This window comes from Cebus imitator, unplaced genomic scaffold (genome assembly GCF_001604975.1).
Source record: "Cebus imitator isolate Cc_AM_T3 unplaced genomic scaffold, Cebus_imitator-1.0 Scaffold10, whole genome shotgun sequence".
Taxonomy (NCBI): Eukaryota; Metazoa; Chordata; class Mammalia; order Primates; family Cebidae; genus Cebus; species Cebus imitator.
The window spans coordinates 12,118,563-12,138,219 of record NW_016107325.1 but is presented as its reverse complement, the minus strand read 5'-3'; the positions used below and the strand labels follow the sequence as shown (position 1 = coordinate 12,138,219).

General features: G+C 39.4%; 1 protein-coding gene and 1 long non-coding RNA gene across 2 annotated transcripts in view; one reads left to right on the top strand and one right to left on the bottom strand.

The window, feature by feature from the left end:
- STK39 (serine/threonine kinase 39) overlaps nucleotides 1–10,539 on the top strand; it is a 325,035-nt gene extending 314,496 nt beyond the window's left edge. The window contains exon 18 of the mRNA XM_017548524.2: nucleotides 8,991–10,539. Within this exon, the coding sequence (XP_017404013.1) occupies nucleotides 8,991–9,065 (75 nt within the window). The 3' untranslated portion in view covers nucleotides 9,066–10,539. The remainder of the gene's footprint in view (nucleotides 1–8,990) is intronic.
- Nucleotides 1–19,657, bottom strand: part of LOC108317828 — a 111,528-nt gene that overhangs the window by 28,638 nt on the left and 63,233 nt on the right. The gene's annotated exons all lie outside the window — the stretch shown is intronic.

Genomic DNA, 19,657 nt, shown 5'->3' with positions numbered 1-19,657 from the left:
TATTACACCAACCAAAGGTCAAAACAACCAACCAGTAATAAAATGGCAGGATCAAATTCACACAAAACAATATTAACATTAAATGTAAATGGACTAAATGCCCCCCCCCCCCCAGTCAAGAGACACAGACTGGCAAATTGGATAAAAAGCCAAGAACCATCAGTGTGCTATATTCAAGAGACCCATCTCACATGCAAGGACACACATAGACTCAAAGGGATGAAGGGAAGATCCAAGATGGCCGATAAGACACAACTCCAGTGCACAACACCCAGCAAGAGAGATGTAGAAACCCAGAGATCTTCTAGTTCTAACTGAGGTACCAGGTACATTTCAATGGGTCTGGTCAGATGGTGAGCAAAGCCCACTCAGGGCAGACCAAGACAAGGAGGGGTGCTGCTTCACCCAGAAAGTGCATCTGAACCGCGAGTGGGAGGCTCCCCCTCTGGTGCTCCAGTCCAGATACAGTGCTTCCCCCAAAGTCTCAGCAACACACAGAACAGGGGATCTTTGCCAGTCAAGTGCCAGGAATTACAAGCGTGGAGTTGAATAAGAGCCTGCGGAATGAGCTATTGCCCCTTCCCCCCACCCGGAGAGAGAGGGAGCTGTAAGTGGGAGCAGCTGGGCAGGCCCCTACCCCATGACTGGAAAGAGAGGAAGCTGAAAGGGGGAGATGGCTGGATGCAGCTGGGTGAGTCCCTACCCTCCCCCACAAACCCCAGAGGGCTGAAGCTCTGACTCTAGTGGGTTGCGCAGCCAGTGCCACAGTCTGTCATGAACCCTGAATGATCCAGCCCAGCGGAGGAAGTGCACAACCTACCACTAGAGGGGTGGGACTGGGCTACACATTTTTAAAAAAACACAGGAAACCTATGTAGCAATGGGACAGCATTCTTGACAATGCAGCAGCACCTACAGGTCAGCAGAAGAGGCGGGCCTAATCTCCCAGTATAAACAAAAAAGACACAGGAAGCTTCCCTAGTAACCTGAAGGAGTCCCTAGAAACCCAGTAGCACCTCCACAGGCAGACAAGTGACCTCATCAAGCAGCTCCCTGACAACACAGCCAGGCAAATCCACAAAGATAGGAAAAGAACAGTGCAAAAAAGATGAAACCATCAAAGACCAGAACACCTCTTCTCCTTCAAGGGATCACAACTCAAGAACACAGGATCAAAACTTGACCAAGGAGTATGACGAATTGACAGAAACAGGCTTCAGAAGGTGGATAATAACAAACTTTTCTGAGCTGAAGGAACACGTTCTAACTCAATGCAAAGAAACCAAAAACCTTGAAAAAAGGTTAGACAAAATGCTAACTAGAATAACCAGCTTAAAGAAGAACATAAACGACTTGATGGAGTTGAAAAACACAGCACAAGAACTTCCTGAAGCATACACAAGTTTTAATAGCTGAATCGATCAAGCAGAAGAAAGGATATCAGAGATTGAAGATCAACTCAATGAAATAAGAAGAGAAGGCAAGACAAGAGAGAAAAAAGTGAAAAGAAGTGAAAAAAGCCTCCAAGAAATATGGGATTATGTGCAAAGACCTAATCTATGCTTGATTGGTGTACCTGAATATGATGAGGAGAATGAATCCAAGCTGGAAAACATGCTCCAGGATATTATATGGGAGAACTTCCCAAGCCTAGCAAGGCAGTCCAAATTTTCAAATTCAAGAAATACAGAGAACTCCACAAAGATATTCCTCAGGAAGAGCAACCCCAAGGCACATAATCGTCAGATTCACCAGGTTTGAAATGAAGGAGAAAATGCTAAGGGGCAGCCAGAGAGAAAGGTCAGGTTACCCACAGAGGGAAGCCAATCAGACTCACAATCTCTCGGCAGAAACCCTACAAGCCAGAAGAGAGTGGGGGCCAATATTCAACATCCTTAAAGAAAAGAACTTTCAACCCAGAATCTCATATCCAGCTAAACTAAGCTTTGTAAGTGAAGGAGAAATAAAATCCTTTACAGACAAGCAACTATTGAGAGATTTTGTCACCACCAGACCTGCCCTACAAGAGCTCCTGAAACACTAAGCATGGAAAGGAACAAGTACCAGTCACTGCAAAGGCAAACCAGTGGGCAAAGACCAAAAATGGAATGAAGAAAATGAGTCAACTAATGGAAAAGAAAACCAGCCAGTAACAAAATGGCAGGATCAAATCCACACATAACAATATTAACATTGAATGTAAATGGACTAAACACCCCAATCAAAACACACAGAATGGCAAACTGGATAAAAAGTCAGAACCCATCTCACATACAAAGACACACATAGACTCAAAATAAAGGGATGGAAAAAGATTTACCAAGCAAAGGGAGAACAAAAAAAAGCAGGGGTTGCAATCCTAGTCTCTGATAAAATGGACTTCAAACCAATAAAGATTAAAAGAGACAAAGAAGGACACTACATAATGTTAAAGGATCAATCTAACAAGAAGAGCTAACTATCCTAAATATATATGCCCCCAACACAGGGGCACCCAGATACATAGAGCAAGTTCTCAATGACCTAAAACGAGATTTAGACTCCCACACAATAATAGTGGGAGACTTCAACACTCCACTGTCAATGTTAGACATATCAATGAGACAGAAAATTAACAAGGATATCCAAGACTTGAATGCAGAGCCGGACCAAGTGGACCTAATAGACATATACAGAACACTCCACCCCAAATCCATAGAATACTGTATACATTTTTCTCAGCACCACATTGCACTTACTCTAAAATTGACCACATCATTGGAAGCAAATCACTCCTCAGCAAATGCGGAAGAACAGAAATCATAACAAACAGTCTATCAGACCACAGCAAATCAGACTAGAACTCAGGATCAAGAAAGATACTCAAACCTGCACAACCACTTGGAAACTGAACAACTTGCTTCTGAGTGTCTACTGGATAAACAATGAAATGAAGGCAGAAATAAAGATATTCTTCAAATCCAACCAGAATGAAGACACAACTTACCAGAATCTCTGGGACACCTTTAAAGCAGTGTCGAGAGGGAAATTTATAGCAATAAATGCCCACCAGAGAAGGGAGGAAAGATGTAAAATCAACACCATATCGTCAAAACTGAAAGAGAGGAGAAAGATAAAAAAAACTCAAAAGCTAAGCAGAAGACAAGAAATAACTAAGATCAGAGCAGAACTGAAGGAGATAGAGACACAAAAAACCCTTCAAAAAATCAACAAATCCAGGAGCTGATTTTTTGAAAAGATCAACAAAATAAAAGAAGAGAGAGAAGAATCAAATAGGTGCAATAAAAAACGATAAAAGGGATATCACCAACAATTCCACAGAAATACAAACTACCATCAGAGATTACTACAAACAACTCTATGCACATAAACCAGTAATTAAGTTCCTGGACACTTGCACACTCCCAAGACTAAACCAGGAAGAGGTGGAAACCCTGAATAGACTAATAAGAAGGGCCAAAGTTGAGGCAGCAATTAATAGCCTATCACCAAAAAAAGTCCAGGACCAGTGGGTTCAGAGCCAAATTCTGCCAGACGTACAAAGAAGAGCTGGTACCACTCCTTCTAAAACTATTCCAAACAATCCAAAAAGAGGGTATCCTTCCCAAATCATTTTGTGAGACCAACATCATCCTGATACCAAAACCCGGCAGGGACTCAACAAAAAAAGAAAACTTCAGTCCAATATCCATGATGAACACAGTTGCAAAAATCTTCAATAAAATACTGGCAAACAGAATGCAACAGCACATCAAAAAGCTTACCCATTACTATCAAGTAGGCTTCATCCTAGGGATGCAAAGCTGGTTCACCATACACAAGTCTATAAATGTAATCCACCACATAAACACAACCAAAAAAAAAAAAAAAAAAAAACACATGATTATCTCAATAGATGCAGAGAAGGCCTTCGACAAAATTCAACAGCACTTTATGCTAAAAATTCTCCATAAACTAGGTATCGATGGAACATATCTCAAAATAATAAAAGCTATTTATGGCAAACCCACAGCCAATATCATACTGAATGGGCAAAAACTGGAAGCATTCCCTTCTAAATCTGGCACTATGCAAGGATGCCCTCTCTCACGATTCCTATTCAATATAGTATTGGAAGTTCTAGCCAGAACAATCAGGCAAGAAAAAGAAATAAAGGGTATCCAATTAGGAAAGGAGGAAGTCAGATTGTCTCTGTTTGCAGATGACATGATTGTATATTTAGAAGACCCCATTGTCTGAGCCCCAAATCTCCTGAAACTGATAAAGCAAGTTCAGCAAAGTCTCAGGATACAAAATCAATGTGCAGATATCACAAGCATTCCTATACACCAATAACAGACTAACAGAGAGCCAAATCAAGAGCAAACTCCCATTCACAACTGCCACAAAGAGAATAAAATACCTAGGAATACAAATAATAAATGATATAAAGGACCTCTTAAAGAAGAACTACAAATCACTGCTCAAGGAAAGAAGAGAGAACACAAACAGATGGAAAAACATTCCATGCTCATGGTTAGGAAGAATCGACATTGTGAAAATGGCCCTATTGCCCAAAGTAATTTATAGACTCAATGCTATCCCTATCAAGCTACCAATGACCTTCACAGGACTGGAAAAAACCACCTTAAACTTCATATGGAACCAAAAGAGGGCCCATATAGCCAAGACAATCCTAAGCAAAAAGAACAAAGCTGGAGGTATCCTGCTACCTGACTTCAAACTATACTACAAGGCTACAGTAATCAAAACAGCATGGTACTGGTACCAAAACAAAGATATAGACCAATGGAACAGAACAGAGGCCTCAGAAGCAACACTACACATCTACAATCACCTGATCTTTGACAAACCTGAGAAAAGCAATGGGGAAAGGATTCCCTGTTTAATAAATGGTGTTGGGAAAACTGGCTAGCAATGTACAGAGAGCAGAAACTGGACCACTTCCTGACACCTTACACTAAAATTAACTCCAGATGGATTAAAGACCTAAATATAAGACCTACCACCATAAAAACCCTAGAAGAAAACGTAGGCAAAACCATTCAGGACATAGGCATAGGCAAAGACTTCATGACCAAAACACCAAAAGCAATGGCAACAAAAGCCAAAATAGACAAATGGGATCTAATTAAACTCCAGAGCTTCTGTACAGCAAAGGAAACAATCATTAGAGTGAACTCGCAACCAACAGAATGGGAAAAAAATTTTGCAATCTACCCATCTGACAAAGGGCTTAATAGCCAGAATCTACAAAGAACTAAAACAGATTTACAAGAAAAAAACAAGCCTATTCAAAAGTGGGCAAATGATATGAACAGACACTTTATAAAAGAAGACATCTATAAGGCTAACAAACATATGAAGAAATGCTCATCATCACTGGTCATTAAAGAAATGCAAATCAAAACCACACTGAGATACTGTCTCACGCCAGTTAGAATGGCGATGATTAAAAAATCTGGAGACAACAGTTGCTGTAGAGGATGTGGAGAAATAGGAACATTTTTACATTGTTGGTGGGAGTGCAAATTAATGCAACCATCGTGGAAGACAGTGTGGCGATTCCTTAAAGACCTAGAAATAGAAATACCATTTGACCCGTCCATCCCATTACTGAGTATATACCTAAATAATTACAAATTGTTCTATTATAAAGACACATGCACACATATGTATGTTCATTGTGGCACTGTTTACAATAGCAAAGACCTGGAACCAACCCAAATGTCCATCAACAATAGACTGGATAAAGAAAATGTGGCACGTATACGCCATGGAATACTACACAGCAATAAAAAACTATGAGTTTGTGTCCTTCATAAGGACATGGATGAATCTGGAAACCATCATTATCAGCAAACTGACACAAGAACAGAAAATCAAACACCACATGGTATCACTCATAGGCGGGTGTTGAACAATTAGAACACATGGACACAGGGAGGGTAGCATCACACACTGTGGTCTGGTGGAGGGGACTAGGGGCTAGACAGCAGGGGGTAGGGAATTTGGGGAGGGATAACATGGGGAGAAATGCCAGATATAGGTGAGGGGGGATGGAGGCAGCAAACCACCTTGCCATGTATGTACCTATGCAACAATCCTGCATGATCGGCACATGTACCCCAGAACCTAAAGTACAATTAAAAAAAAAAAGTGGGAAATATAAAAGCCATGCCACTCTTTTGAGTTTTCTTGCAGTGGATAGGGGAACTATGGTTATTTTCCATAAAGATTTTATGTTTGCATGTAATGAGTTTATTATTAAGTTAATGAATTAGTAAATGGATATTGTATAAATGTTTTAGGTTTAAGGTAGTATAATTAACTTATGTAAGGCTATTTTATGTTTTTAAATATACTCTTTACAATATTACTTTAATGTCTCGACATAATTTCAAATATGTTTAAAATGCTTTTTAAATCTCTCAGTTCTAAGCCTGCCTAACATATATAACCCATATAAACATACACTTTTTGGAGTGCTCAGTAATTCTTAAGAGTATCAAGAGATCCTGAGATCCCATAGTTTGGACATTGCTGTTTGAAGGGTCACTGGTCCCTTTCTCTGAATTTCAGAGTCATTCGCATATCACTCTCATCTGTGCTTTGCAGACTGAGAGAGACCTGGACTCAGCAGTGAGAGCCCAGGTAGCAGAGGAAGGAGGGCTGAGTGCCTTGAAGCAAACACAGCCAAACATCCTGACCAGGAGACAGACATTTCAGTGTAGCTATGAGAGGCACTGAGGACCCAGAGTGGGGTAGGGACTTTGTGAAGACTCCTTCTGTGATGTTCTCACCGTAACCACTGGTTTATCACCTACAGTAGTAAGTTCTCATTTCCATTACTCTTCACAAGAAAGGATTTAATATTCTCATTTCTAGTCAGTTCAACCACTATTGGATATGGTAGTTTTATTCTAGTCATTTTAACTCCCTGATACGCACATTGCCAAATTTCTAATGATGCTTTGAAGTACATTGGTGTACTTCACATTCGGCAATCTGGCCTTTTTGTCACCACCAGCAGCCATAACATACCTTTGGATGTTTGTCAGTTGCCTGATAATTACACAGATTTTCTGCCATTATTTAGTGGGTTGAGTAAATGATGTCTACAAGAGCTACACATAAGAGAAGAGAAGGGACGGTTTAGGAAAGTACATAAAGAAACAGCGATAACACAAGAAGAAAATAGGTAAGGGAGGTGAATATTACAGTATCAGTGTGACACCACTAGAAATACCTCAGCCAAAATGCCCTCTATGCCTGTACTACTTTGTTGAAAGGAGAGCATTTCAGATCTCATTGCCCCTGTCAATACAAACAATGAAAATTTTACTTCACCGAGTATTTCATCTGTCACATGAAACCAGAAATATCACTGGATAGGTACAAAGCAAACTCCTTTCTTTAAATACTGATTAATATTTCTATCCTTTAGGCTACCGACTTTTATATAGGCATAACTACTTACATTGAATGTTATTTTAAGGACAATCATTTGAAAACATTTAAGGTATGAACGTCCTGGTTAGCTGCTTATTTAATAGAAAATGCTAGAATTGATGCTGGTTCTCTGTACTGTTTTTTGAACAGTACAGTACCTACACGTATGTTAAATGCATACAAGCAGTGCTAAGCAGGTTAATTGTGGTGATTGGAAAGGGCGCTTTTCCATGGGAAACTAATTGTTGTGACAATAATTTATCAGGAATTAGGCTCTGAAAATGGTTGTGTTATCCTTTAGTAATTAATTGCCCATTCCCAGTTATTCATCATAGTTTTTTCTCCCCTCCTTGTTGTTCTTATGTAATGTCCAATTCTGATTTATGTACTATCGGATAAGAGACAGCTTAGAATGGTGATCTGAGGGGAGAGAGAGAGAGAGTCTAAAAGCGAAGGGGAGAGGTCACAAGGAAAATGAAAATAACTTATTAGGACCAGTGAGAGGTTTGAAGGACAATGGGCTTTTTTTTTTTTTCTTTCTTGAGACAGAGTCTCGCTCTGTCACCAGGCTGGAGTATGGTGCAATCTTGGCTTACTGCAACCTCCACCTCTCAGGTTCAAGTCATTCCCCTGCCTCAGCCTCCAGCTGGGACTACAGGCGCACACCACCACACCCAGCTAAATTTTTGTGTTTTAGTAGAGATAGGTTTCACCACGTTGGCCAGGATGGTCTCGATCTCCTGACCTCGATCCACCCGCCTTGGCCTCCCAAAGTGCTGGGATTACAGGCATGAACCACTAAGCCCTGCCAGGGCAATGACTTCTTTACAGTTCTTTCTGATTCTGAAGTAAGAAAAGTAATGAAGTATTTGACACATCATAATTTTGGCCAATTTTAGGCAGTTAATATGTCCAAAAATATTACAAACAAAATTATGTTATAGAAAAGAATTGTTATAATACCTTTCCCTGTGAAACGTATTCACCGCAATTTGTATAGCAATTGTCTCTAATGAGCCCATTCCAGTACTTGGTGATGACTTTTTTCTGGCAAGTTTTATAGAAGAGATGAGTTTGGTAAAAACCAAATTACTCCTGAGTGACATGTTAGATAACTTCTGCTTATTTTCATAATATTCTTTTTAGAATGATTACTAAGAAGATTTAGTTAGAAAGTATATTTAAAGTAACTTTATATAGTCGTTGAAAAATTTGTTTGTGTTTTCTTGGCAGCGATGTTTCATTGTTCCAAAGCTTCCAGCCTGGGCATGGTATTTTAATGGATAACAAATCCCTTCCTACCTCTGTTCTGCACTGCATAGCATGGTGGCCACATTGCTGACAGCACTTAGCTTCCAGCAGTCATTCAAGAGAGTGGCTGTGTCTTTCTTCTAGAAGAAATGGGACACATGGTCCCATACCAACTGTGCCTTTGCTTAGATCTGCCATGATAGGAACAAGTCCTTAAAAACCAGCAGCAGTGGGAAACCAGCAGCAGTGGGAAACCAGCATTGAGGCTTTCTTTTTTCCCTTTTCAGGCTTCTGGCTGTGATGGGTCGGAGATTCCTGACGAAGTGAAGCTGATTGGGTTTGCTCAGTTGAGTGTCAGCTGATGTAGGTCCCTTGACGTCACCCTGATCTGTCATGTCCCCCCAACCCCTACTCCCCTCAATCCTCCCTCTTCCTGCCTATTTCCTCCCACCCCCTTTCTCCCATTTCCCAGCAAAATCAGAAGATTGTGAAGAGGCTGGCTTCCACAAAATGGGATAAAAAATAATTTTTTAAAACTTACAACACTCTGAGTTCTGCTTTATTCTCTAGCAATCCACAGTACGAGAACAAGCAAATGCCACAGCTGCACGACTGTTGCTAATTTTTCCAAAAGCTATTTAATATTCTTAGCAATCAATTTGGATATCCCGTAAGTGAAAAGAATCTGAAATACACTCAGGTGGTCTTATTTATTGGCAACAAAAGGAATTTTCTACCCAGAAGCCTATTTCTTCTTTCATTGTTGTTATTTCTGTTATACTTTAATTGTACATCTCACAATACTGCCTCTTTTATGTTGTATTTAGAAATTAATATACTTATAAAATTAAGATTTATTAGCCAAACTTGAATTCTAGTTTTAAAACTGACTGTGAATTTTATTTTTCATATATTTATGCATTACACACCTTAGCTATAAGAAGAAAGGGTTTTGATTATATGCTTCTTGCAGTTAATCTTGTTATTTAAACAAAAAGTTTTGGGTCTATCTTTGGAGTATTTGCAACTTCTAAATTTTGAAATGACTGAATTAGGAATTTGGATGCTTATTCTTTGTTTGTTTGCCTAAAAACCAATTTACAATCTGACAGTCTCTTGGGAGAGGGAGGTGCCTTGCAAACTTTCACATTAAGAATGTGCCTGAGGCTGCTTTACTCTGGAATAGTCTCAGATCTAAAATTTCCTCTATATATAAAGGTGGCATATGTTAAGTTTTGCTTCTTCGGACCATTTAGAATGCTATGTAAAATGTTGCCATTCTGTTAGATTGCTAACTATATAACCCATCTCTGATTTGGCTCTCCTTAAGTGATAGGATTTGTTATTCTAAAGGTGATAAACTTGAAAATATCAGAATCTGAGTTTTACTTGAAATTTTGCAGAATACCCAGGTGGAGTGAAAATAATCAAAAGGGTTTTGTGCAATGACTAAAAGGTAAAACGCTGTTATGGTTCAAGAATAAATACTTTCAACCCAAGTAGCCCTCTGCTTGATTCTATATTATGGAACTAGTAAACCTTAGGATTTTCAAAATTGGAGTCTAATCTTTCAGGGAGGTGGGCTCCCAGGATGGTACCATTGCTCTTTCCTAGCTAACCCTAGATATGGCAGCTCTTTAATGTACTTTAAAAAGCAAATATATATTACTAAGGAAAAAAGGTTATTTATAATCGCCTTGTCATAATTGTTAAGGTGTTCTAGAGCCATTTGCATACAATTTAATGTAATTTCATTCCATTCTATTGTTTACACAACGATTACTCAAAGATGACTGCAAAGGTAAAAGGAAAATAAAAGTGTATTGCACAAAGAGATGGTTTCGCATTGCTTCTTTCCTCCTTTAGGTATCATCTGCATACTGCAATGGCATTTAGCACTTGCATAAAATGCCTACTAAGAGTTAACTAGTGAAAAGCTCCCTAGAGGGAAAGTAAGACATCATGCATCTGTTACAGAGAATTGGGTTCAACAGGTAACTTGAATTAGCATGAGGAGAGAATGAGAGGTATTTTTACTCCATGTAGACAGATGTCTTTGAATTAAAACCCTTATAGGACTATAGGGGACAGAGAGAATAATTCCAAGCACTGTTAGTCCCTGAGGCTCAGAGTGGTTGAAGGACTTGTCCAAGGCCCTTCACAGGACTACTTGCAGAGCTTAGCTCCTAGGAGGCTGGTTTCCTGACATTCAGAGCATGTTCTTAACACTCTACTGTACCACTTGTGGGTGGAAAGACAAGACCCTCATCTTCTGAGAGGGTAATATGTACATAAATAACTGGAGGACTTTGCAACATGGAGTCTAATCAGACATCAAAATTTGAGTCTAATCTTTCAGGGAGGTGGGCTCCCAGGATGGTATCATTGCTCTTTTCTAGCTAATCCTAGACATGCCAGCTCCTTAATGTACATTAAAAAGCAAATAATATATTTTACTAAGGAAAAACAAGTTATTTGTAACTGCCTTACCATGATTGTTAGATCATTTAACATCTGTATTTAAATGTGGTTACAAATATCATTTAATGTCTATATTAAATTTCCACCCATATTTTCATATTCATCCTAATGACATTTGAGATAGTTTGCATGAATTCATACAAGAGGACAGAGATGTAAAAATGCATAAAGAAATTAGGATGAAGTGACAATAATAACTGGTTTACAAGATGAATACAAGGATAAAGTCAGTACATAAAAATCACAAGGACCTACATAATTGCTAGAATACACAAATGTGGACTAGAGCTTTTTATGCCCCATACTACCTTACTTCCCAACTATGCAAAGCGATCTACAAATTCAGTATAATCCCCATCAAAAATTTAAGATTGTATTTCCCACACAAATATGAAAAACAATCCTAACACTTGTATGGAACCACAAAAGACCCTGAAGAGCCAAAGCAATCTTGAGCAAAAAGAACAAAACTGGAAGCATCACACTTACTGATTTCAAATTACATTATAAAGTTATAGTAATCAAAACAGCATAGTAGTGGTATTAAAAACAGACCGATAAAACAGAACAGAGTCCAGAAATAAACCCACACATATAATTTTTGACCTGCATGCCAAAAATATACAATGGGAAAAGGACAGTTTTCTCAACAAATTTTGTTGGGAAAACTGTATATCCACATGCAAAATAATGAAATTGGACCCTTACAACATATACACAAATCAACTCAAAATGGATTAAAGACATTATAAGACATGAAACTATAAAACTGCTAGAAGGAAACAGGAAGAAACCTCCTTGGCATTGGTCTTGCCAATGATTTGGATATGACACCAAAAGCACAGGCAACAAAAGCAAAAATAAAGTGGGATTATATGACAATGAAAGCTTCTGCACAGCAAAGGAAACAGTAGGCAAAGTGCAAAAGCAATCTATGGACTTAGGAAATGTTAGTAAATTGTTTATCTGATAAGGGGTTAATATCCAAAATGTATGAGGAACTCATATAACTCAAGAGCAAACAACAACAAAACATTAAAAATGAGCAAAGGACTTCAATAGTTATATCCCCAAAGAAGATATATAGATAGCCAATAAGCATATGAAAAGGGACTCAACATCATTAATCATCAGGGAAATTTGAAAAAAAACACAATGAGGTATCATCTCACACCTGTCAGGATGGCTATTATAAAAAAAAGATAAGTGCTGGCAAGGATGTGGAGAAAAGGGACCACTTATATGCCTGTTTGGGGGAATGTAAATCGGTACAGCCATATGGAATACAGTGTGGAGGTTCCTCAAACATTAAAAATAGAATGAACATATAATCCAGCACTCCCACTTCTGGGTGTATAGCCAAAGAAAATAAAATCAATATCTTGAAGAGATATGTGCACTGTCATGTTTATTGCAGCATTCTGCACAATAGCCAAGATAATGAAAACAAGTGTCCATGAATGTATGAATGGATAAAGAAATTGTGTTGTTTTTTTAGAGACAGGGTCTCGCTCTGTTGCCCAGGCTGGAGTGTGATGTCATGATCATAACTCACTGCAGCCTTGACCTCCCAGGCTCAAGCAGTACTCCCACCTCAGCCTCCCAAGTAGTTGGGACTACAGGTATGTGCCACCAGGCCCAGCTAATTTTTATTTTTATTGTTTGTAGAGACAAGTTTTCACTATGTTGCCCAGGCTGGTCTTCAACTCTTGGGCTCAAACAATCCTCTCACCTCAGCCTCCCAATGCTAAGCCTGGCCAAGAAATTGTTTTACACACACACATACACACACACACACACACACACACACACACAAAATGGAATACTCTTCAGCCTTTACAAAGAAGAAAATAACATCACTTGCAACAGCATGGATGAACTTGGAGGACATTATGCTAAGTGAAATAAGCAGATACAGAAGAAAAATTTTGCATGATCTCGTGGAATCTAAGAAAGTGTTAGTTATGAGGTGCAGGAGGAGAGGAGAAATGGGGAGGTGTTTGTCAAAGGGTATGAAGTTTCAGTAATACAGGATGAATAAGTTCTAAAGATCGAATGTACAGCATGGGTACTATCGTTAATAATGTATACTTGAAATTTACTAAGAGAATGGATTTTAATGTTCTCACCATACACACATATAAAGGTAACTGAAGAAATATATAATTAGCTTGACTTGTTCACTATGTATATCTAAACATCCATTTGTATACCTTAAAAATAGGTAATTTTTATTTTAAAACTTAAAAATAAAGTTAGGAGAAACTTTTTCTAGTATAAATGCTTTAAAATCCTAGGAAGTAGAAGTTATTCAGAAATTTTTAAATTCTCAAAACCTTCATATAATACACATACAGCTAGTTATGAACAATTTCCTTTTATGGAACTTTCAATAGGGGCCTAGAGTTAAACTGTATGGTGAGAAATACAGGTCAGCAAGGAGCTGAAGGAGCATGGTCCAGGAGTGACTCTCTTTTGGTCTAAAAAGATACAATTATCAAAGCTAACGGTTTAAAGGAATGAATAGACTACATATCCTTCAAGCAATCCTCTGTGCCTGTTTTTCTTAACCAGGCTTTTGATTAAAGATGACATGCCACAATTCAATGTTGTAATTCTGTTCACTGGCAGGGGTTTAAACTTCCCTAAACACAGCTATTTGGTATTATTTATCTGGACAGATTCATATGCTTTGAGAAACAGGAAGGTTCACAACCTCTTAGTAAAATCAAGGCACCCACATCTCATGCCTAAACGTGTACAAAAGCTATTGTGCTTCCAGTGTGCCTATACTGTGGTCAACTCAAAAAGACGTAAAATGGAAGGAAGTTCTCATCTCATTTTAACTCCAATATACAGGTTTGTTTGTTTATTGTGACAGAGTCTCACTCTGTCACCCAGGCTGGAGTGCAATGGCGCAGTCTCAGCTCACTGCAACGTCCACCTTCTCGGTTCAAGCAATTCTTCTGCCTTAGTCCCCTGATTAGCTGGGATTACAGGCACCCACCACCACACCCAGCTAATTTTTGTATTTTTAGTAGAGACAGTTTCACCTTGTTGGCCAGGCTAGTCTTGAACTCCCGACCTCAGGTGATCCACCCACCTGGGCCTCCCAAAGTGCTGGGATTACTGGTAAGAGCCAACACTCCCGGCATAACACCACTACATAGTTCTTAAATGAACAAAATGGTTTTCTGTATGTAAAAAACATTTAGAGAGTTTAAAACCAACTTTGAACCTATAAATCATGTGGGATGAGAGTTCTTAAATTTATTTCCCCAAATTTACCCTCATAAAGCTGAGAAGTTACCTATATGTTACATATCTTATGTATCTTATGTGCTGATAAATATGGTAGATGACCACCTCATCTCCATGACCATGAAAAAAAGGTATCTAGTCCTATATGCCATCATTTTAGCATGGAAAAATTTCACATCAGGATTGCCATTCACTCATTTCAATATTGTACCTATGATCTGTTTAGTATTAAGTAATATACCTTCCTGGAGAACCCACCAAGTTGAACTAGTAAACAGAATCTACGATTAAGTAATTAAATTACTCAGTCCATGCAGAGATGGTGAATATGAGTCAATGAACATCAGAGGACTTCTGCCCTAAGGTGGCATTTACAATTGATAATAAATGATCTTAGGTCTGCTTTTTCCTTGGAATTATATTGGACAAGAGCGGCTATTGCTTAGCGAGGCCTATTTAGTTTCTTATAGTAGTGTCGTATCAGTATCAAGTAGGATGTTTATCCATTCTTTACAGCAGAGGGTATGCTTCCACCTCATCCCAAAGTGGCGTTATATAATTAAGACTCAGTTTAAATATACCCCTGTTTTTGTGTTCCACACACTGTCCAACTTGTTAGGAGATCCTACCTATGAATTCTGACAGGTATAAGTGGTACACCAGGTGGGTGATATGCCAACATTCCCTAAGGACCAGAAGGTTCTAACCAGGAAGTGTGTAATGTCTTTCAGGGTTCTGAGTTTCAAGAGATCTAATTACTAGGCCTAATAGCCATAAACAGATGATTTTCAAATGACAATTTCCATTGTGTATTGGCATGAAATAAAAATTCAAGTGCTATGAGTTTGATTTTAAGAGATTTCCTTTATGATGATGCCATACTTCCTGGAGTTTTCCGCTTGGGGTGTACACTACCAGGAATGATTAAAATGCTCAATGCATCCAAAGTGAATGGATTGGAAGAGCATGTGTTTAAAATATGATAAAGTGACTGACTGTGTCAATATCCTACACACAATATCTGCCAATTAACATCCAAACACCACCAAGAAAAGGGCTTCTCCCAACTCACTGGACAAGCCATAAAAGATGGTCTCTAGAATGCCCCCAGTGATTGCCCCGATGCTATTTTGCTGCAGAGAAAATGCACGGTCAAGTAAGAGTGATGTCCCTTTATCTACCATCTTGTGCTTCACCCACAAAACCTACCCAGGCTAGTTTGAAGTTCTAAGAACAATGGAAATGAAATGGACACAATCAGGTTATCAACTACTGTGCATTTTGTAACAAACCAAAGGATGTCTTAATGGAGCATCTTCAGGTGAACAATGTACACAAAACTTCCCCCTACACGAATTATAGCCTACAAAACAAGCATCATTAGCTGAAGAGGTTTACAGAGCCCATATAGTTTAACTCATAATTCATCAAAGGGCAAGGAATGTTATTAAAAGTTACAAGCCTGTGCTATTATTGATTGAATTTGCTACAGAATGATGAAAGGTCAGTAATAGAATAATCATTCCTACTGTGCATTTATCCCTTATGTAAAATACTGGCTGGAGAAACAAAAACTTGTATCACACAGGAAATGTATCACAGAAGAAATTAGCTTATTGTTTAAGAAGAATATTCAGTAAACTAATGGGTCCGTGATCTGGGAGAAGTAGGATAGTGCCTTTCTTCAAAAAGTGAAGGAGATAATACTCCAGTCCAACCTTGACCCAAATGAACAATTTGGTATTGAACTATTTCAGCAGCAGGATGCAGATGTGTTAAGTAATATTATGTTCAAAATCAACGTGATGAGAATCAGATTGAGTACATTCAGGTAGTATTTTACAAACTTAAGTCATTTTTTTTTCTCTGTCTCTCTTCCACACTCTGTGGGAACAAAAGGAACTCAGTGAATCGAAATGAAATGGAGACCTGAGGAAAAGCACAACCACGTGGGCTACTGAGATGCCAGAGGTGTTCATGCTTATTGGGAAAGGCTGAATTCAGGTCCACCGTGCTATTTTCCCATTCTAGAGTGTTGTATGAAGCTTAGTCCCATACCTTATTGAATTTGAGACTCACAATAGTTCTGTGATATTGTGGTTATGTACACCTAAGAACAGTGTAAGATCTATGTCTTACTGTGGGTTGTACCAAAAAGTTTGAAGCCACTGCTTTCAGCCATTTTGAATGTTTTCTGGTTATTACTTGCAGCTAAAAGCAGTCACTTTGCTAACTAAGCACATTATATCATCTCATTTAATCTTAACTCTGTCAGTTAAGTTTTATTACTCCCATTTTAAAGTAGAGAAAATTAAGGCTTGGAAGGACTAAGGTGCCAAGATAATTAGTATTACAATATGAATGAAGCAAGAATTTGAATGTAGGTTTATGGGGTTCCAAAGCCCATGCTCTTAATCATTATATCAGACAACCTCCTAATGTAAGACAAGACACACTTTACTTCAGGTTTGCTGCAGGCCAGACATTGTCCCAAAAGCTTTACCTACATTACTTTGCTTAAGCCTTTCCAACAACTCTAGGAAATTGGTTTCACTCTCTGCATTTTATAGATGAGGAAATAGATGTACAGAGATTGTAAGTAACTTCCCTGAGGTCAGCCAGCTAGTAAACAGCAGAGGGGATTTGAAGCTAATTCAATCTGAGAGAATTTCCACTATACCATGCTGCCTTTCAAAGGGCAAACCCAGGTTCTGTGGAGCCTGAAGTTTACACAGTTTGGGGTAAGAGACTCAATGTTTTGTGTACAAAATTATTTGTAGAAAATTAGGTACAGAGTCTTGGAAGGGGCCTTTAAGATTATTTCTGGTCACGCCACCACTGTGCCATAGACTTTTCATTGCACTTGCTTTTCATTTCATTATTTGTATTATAACTAGCTTTTATGTTCATCAGTGCCTTTTGTGATATGCCTTACAAATCCAGAAAGGTAAGTAATGTTCCCAAGATCAAAGCACAAGAAACAGTTGCGTGAATCAAACCATTTCAGTTTGATTCTTTATCTTAAACAGACTTAAAAAACACAGCTAAAAGAATTTAAACCAATTACATTCTGTGTTAGTAACATGTAAAACCCAAATGCCTTCTGCTGCAGCTTTGCTGCTGTGTGACCTCACTCAGATTCCATTTTACTTCATTAAGCCTCAGTGTACTCATTTTTAGACTGAGAGGGATTAATTAATTGATCATTAACTTCCTTTCCAACATGAACATTCTAGAGGCCTAATTGAGCAGAGGAAGGAATAAACCGGTTGCTGCTTGACTGAACTGGTCCATCCATTCAGCTGTAACAGTTGAGCTGTTGGTGAATAAGGTTTTAGAAATTCCAATCAGCTAATTAGGGTCTTTTGTTACAATAAAGAATTGTACAGGGAGAGTCAGGGACAATCTACTGGAAGTTACAAAGAGGTTGAGGGTCATTGCTCTACAATGCAGCTTTATTGCTTTCTGCTTTTTCCCCTGGAAACTCTTATTTAAAAAGCTGGTGGGCAGGAGGAGGGAGAGAGAGACAGCCTCATCTTCACCCTGCAGAAGGCTGCAGACAGGCTGGGCTTCAGGTGAGCATAGCCCTAAGGGCTTCTCTTAGGATATGGGCTGCCTTTGTGGATATTATTGGTGGTACCATACCTCTTGCTTGGAGCTTTTCCTTTCTTTTGGGTGTGGCTGTGAGTCGGGGTATGAATGGCCAGAACAGACAGTGGGCATGTTGAGGAAGCGAGAAGTGAGGAGGAAGAAGCCTGACAAATAGTCCTACCCAGTGTCAACTGAAGAAAGATAAGGTTCATGAATTTGGAAAAGAGAGCTTTATTTCTCAAACAGGGTTGCAGCCTGCAGGGTGATCTTCTGAAGGCTAGGAAGCATAGTCTCTGGCCAGAAGCCAGAAACAAGACACATCAAGGGAGGGGCAGAGAGAACAGGAATTTATACTCAGCAGGGTGGCCAAATATACATATTCAATAAGCTATAGGAGTTATGAATATTTATGAGAGAAGAAATAGGTACATGTGCAATTGAGCTTCATGCCCCTTCATTTGACCCATCTTCAAAAAATGGTGGCCTCAGCATGATTTGAGGATGATGTTTTTACCCCTCTGATGTCAAAAGGTGAAGCCGAGGACATGGAAACCCTTAATGCATATTCTCTGTGGACTGGCCAAGACCACTCAGTGGTTGGTGGTCTCTCATCTGGTGAAAAAAGAGAGGCAGCGTCAGATGGTTGGGCCATATCAGAGGAGGAGTCCTTTCAAAAAAAGGTCTGGTTTCTGAGCAATTCCATTACTGGGTATATATCCAAAGGATTATAAATCATTCTATTATAAAGACACATTTATATGTGTGTTTATTGCAGCACTGTTCACAATAGCAAAGACTTGGAACCAACCCAAATGCCCACGAATGATCGACTGGATACAAAGAAAATGTGGCACATATACACCATGGAATTCTGTGCAACCATAAAAAAGGATTAAGTTCATGTCCTTTGCAGGTACATGGATGAAGCTGAAAACCATCATTCTCAGCAAACTGACATAAGAACAGAAAACCAAACACCACATGTTCTCACTCATAAGTGGGTGTTGAATGAGAACACATGGATGCAGGGAGGGGAACATCACACACTGGGACCTGTCTGGGGGTGAGAGGGCTAGGGGATGGATAGCAGGGGCTGGTGGATTGGGGAGGGATAGCATTAGGAGAAATACCTAATATAAATAACAGGGTGATGGATGCAGCAAACCACCATGGAACATGTATACCTATGTAAGAAACCTGCATGTTCTGCACATGTACCTCAGAGCTTAAAGTGTAATAAATAAAGTTTTTTTAAAAAAAATAGAAAGGGACACACACGGATCCAAGATGGCCGTTTAGGAACAGCTCAGGATTGCAGCTCCCAGTGAAAGCGCAGAGGGTGAGTGGACGCCGCGTTTTTATTGCCCACAGACTAGGAAATTCCCGGGCGGAGGAGCTCTACAGTCGCCAGCGCGGCTGTTTCGGCCAGTGCAGCTGTGCCAGCCGGCGCCGTGGCTTTGCCCCGCGTGGCTGCTTTGTCGGCGCCCCGGAGCCGCGGTTCTCCGTACAAAATACACCGGTCTGGGTGCCCTTTTGGCTGGCGATTGGAGCCACGGGAAGTCACCCATTCGCTGGTTCAAAAAGGGGACTGAGCAGAGAACCAGGACAGTAGATTCCAGGG